Here is a 3,091-nt window from a genome sequence, read left to right on the forward strand (position 1 = left end):
AAATTCTGTGAAACCGTAATTTTGTAATTTTTTTGTTATTTTTGTGAAATAATCCCTTTTATATTTTTTATGGTTTTTTTTTTTTGAATGAAAGCAATCTTTATTAGACAGAAACATCCGCTAATACAATGGACTGAAGAGCAAGGGGAACATCGCTCTTAGTAAAAAGACGACCTGACCAATAACAAGCACCACGTGCCATACAGTGCGCGGCTTTGTTAGCAGACCGTTTAACATGACCAATAAAAACATTACTTAAAGAAGATAAAATAAATTGACAATCCTGAACAAATAAACCAAAAACAGAAGGCATAGAGACTGAACTAAGAATAGCTTGAACAACTAAAATGCAATCCGTCTCTAAAATGACATTTGACTTGTTATTCATCTTTATCCAACTAAGTGCCTCCTTGACGCTTAGAATTTCTGCAATTTTGGGTCGGCAACTAACATAAAAAATAGTTGAAAACACCTCAATTATTCAACCATCACAACCGCGTGCTACAAAACCAGTAGCGATCTCATTTGTGTCTTCAAAAACCGCCCCATCCACATTAATTTTTATATGTTCAGCAGCTGGTTTGGACCAGTGTTCTCTCGTGTAAATACGATTAGACGGCAGGGAACCCGAGTCCCGCCGCTTAGCCTGAGCACACAACCATTGTCGAAGAGTGGTATGAGCCAACCAAACAACATCAGCAGCACTACAACTTTGACCATTCCAAAGCATATCATTCCGAGCCTTCCAAATTGCCCAACCAACCCCATATTTCCTACTGTCAACACTTCCATAAACCAGTTAAAGAAATTGGTTGCTGCAGAGTGGCCAACACCTAACGCAGAGCGGAGCCAACAAGAATGAGCAAATGAGCATTGAACCAAAACATGGAAAATTGACTCTTCCCCATAGCTGCACAACACACAATGTAAATCCACAGGAACATGTTTACTATGAAGTTGAGTACGTGTAGGCAAACAACCCGAAAGAGCTTTCCAAACAAAATGTAAAACCTTGGGAGGGGCTTTAATCTTCCACAACATCTTCCAAACATCATCCTCCATGGATGAGTTCCAACTACCATTGACCGACTGTAAGTGATTATAGGAGCTTTTGACAGTAAAAAAACCAGTTGGATCCTTATTCCAAAACCAACTATCACTCACAAGATTAACACTCAAAGGCACTTGTTTGATGACTTCAACATCACGGGAATCAAAAAAGTCCTCAATAAGCTCTAAGTCTCATTGTCTACTATCTGGCTTCATGAGTTGAGACACTTTGCAATTGGTCAAGGCCTGATGATTAGATATTACACAAGGATTAGCCTCAGACAAAAGCCAAGGTGTGTTAAGCACCTCAGTGTATGAACCAGATCCTATTCTTCTACGGGCCCCATCTCTGAGTAGCTTTTGTGACTCAAAGACACTGCGCCATATGAAGCTCGGATTGCCAACCAACTCAGCCTCCAAGAATGAACAGTTAGGAAAATATCGAGCCTTATATATTTGATCCACAAGGGAATCCTGGTACAAAAGTAACCGCTAACCTTGCTTACCCAACAAAGATAGATTATACTCACGCAAACTCTGAAAACCCATCCCACCAGAGTTCTTAGTCTTGCATAGTTTCCTCCAACTAAACCAGCTCACACCTTTCCTACTACTCGAACTCCACCAATACTTAGACATAAGGCTCTCCAAATGTGAACAAGTTTTCAAAGGCAATAAGAACACAGACATAACAAAACTTGGCAAAGCTTGTGCTACAGTTTTTAATAGGACTTCACGCCCAACAGTAGACAAGAAACGACCCTCCCAGCTTTGAATGCGCTTCTGCATCTTATCTTTCAAAAACCCCAAAATGGCATCTTTATTTCTTCCCATGACACAAGGGAGGCCAAGATAAGTACTCTGTTCATCTGCAAGTCTCATTCTAAGGATCCCACACAATCGGTCCCGAGTAGCATTAGGCACATTAGTACTGAAGAAGACAGATAACTCACTGAAATTAACTTGTTGACCAGAAGCGATCTCAAATAGCTGAAACAGATGTAATATATTCGAAGCCTCTCTATCATTTGCACGACAATAGACATAACTATCATCCGCAAAAAGATATGAGATATAACCGGAGCACCATTAGCAACCTTGCAACTTTTAAGCCTACCATCCCGCTCAAACTTCCATATCAAAGGTGAGAATCCTCAGCACAAATAAGAAATAAATAAGGTGATATAGGATCACCTTGTCTAATACCCCTCTCAGGAACAATTAGACCGAGCTCATGTCCGCCATGAATTATTTTATACCTCACAGAGCTAACCATAGCAATAACAAGATCAATGAAACGCAAGTCAAATCCCATCTTACTCATCATAGCTCGAAGAAAGCCCCACTCCACACGATCATAAGCTTTACTAAGATCTAGTTTGAGCGCCATATATCCTTCTTTGCCTTTACGCTTTCTTTTGAGATAGTGCATAACCTCAAACGCTATCATAATATTATCAGTAATAAGGCGACCCGGGATGAAAGCAGATTGGTTTGAAGATATGATCTGAGGCAACACTTCTTTTAAACGACTCGCAAGCACCTTAGACAATATCTTATACAAGACGTTGCACAAGGATATAGGCCGAAGGTCACCCATCGAAGTAGGTTGTTTCTTCTTCGGAATCAAAATAATATTCGTATCATTCAGTCCATCAGGAATACTACCATTCGCAAAGAATTGACAAACCTGGTTCACAACATCGCTCTTAACTATTTCCTAGTATTTTTGGAAAAAGCCGGGGGTCATACCATCGGGACTAGGAGATTTATCAGGATGCTTATTAAACAGAGCACTTCTAACTTCTTCTTCCAAAACCGACCTAAGTAAAGACATATTCTGATCCATGGTTGTAATGACCGCTCTAGTATATGGATTAGTAAAGGCAATTAGCACTAATTTTTATTATTTTACTATTATTGTGAATTAATTTATTTGTGGACCCCAATATTTAGAAATAAATATTAGAGTTATAATTTCTCAATTCCGGAGATTTTATTAAACTCTAGGGGTATTATCTAGCTTATATGTGTAATATGT

General features: G+C 39.2%; 1 protein-coding gene across 1 annotated transcript; it reads right to left on the reverse strand.

Annotated features, from left to right (window-relative positions):
- Positions 1 to 561: 561 nt before the first annotated feature.
- Positions 562 to 2,650, reverse strand: LOC115713736 (uncharacterized). The gene is made up of 3 exons (XM_030642216.2): positions 2,310 to 2,650; positions 1,548 to 2,098; positions 562 to 1,196 (listed from the first exon to the last, which is right to left on the reverse strand). The coding sequence occupies exons 1-3, from the start codon at positions 2,648 to 2,650 to the stop codon at positions 562 to 564; spliced, it is 1,527 nt and encodes a 508-aa protein (XP_030498076.2).
- Positions 2,651 to 3,091: the final 441 nt, after the last annotated feature.

This window comes from Cannabis sativa, chromosome 4 (genome assembly GCF_029168945.1).
Source record: "Cannabis sativa cultivar Pink pepper isolate KNU-18-1 chromosome 4, ASM2916894v1, whole genome shotgun sequence".
NCBI classification, from domain to species: Eukaryota; Viridiplantae; Streptophyta; class Magnoliopsida; order Rosales; family Cannabaceae; genus Cannabis; species Cannabis sativa.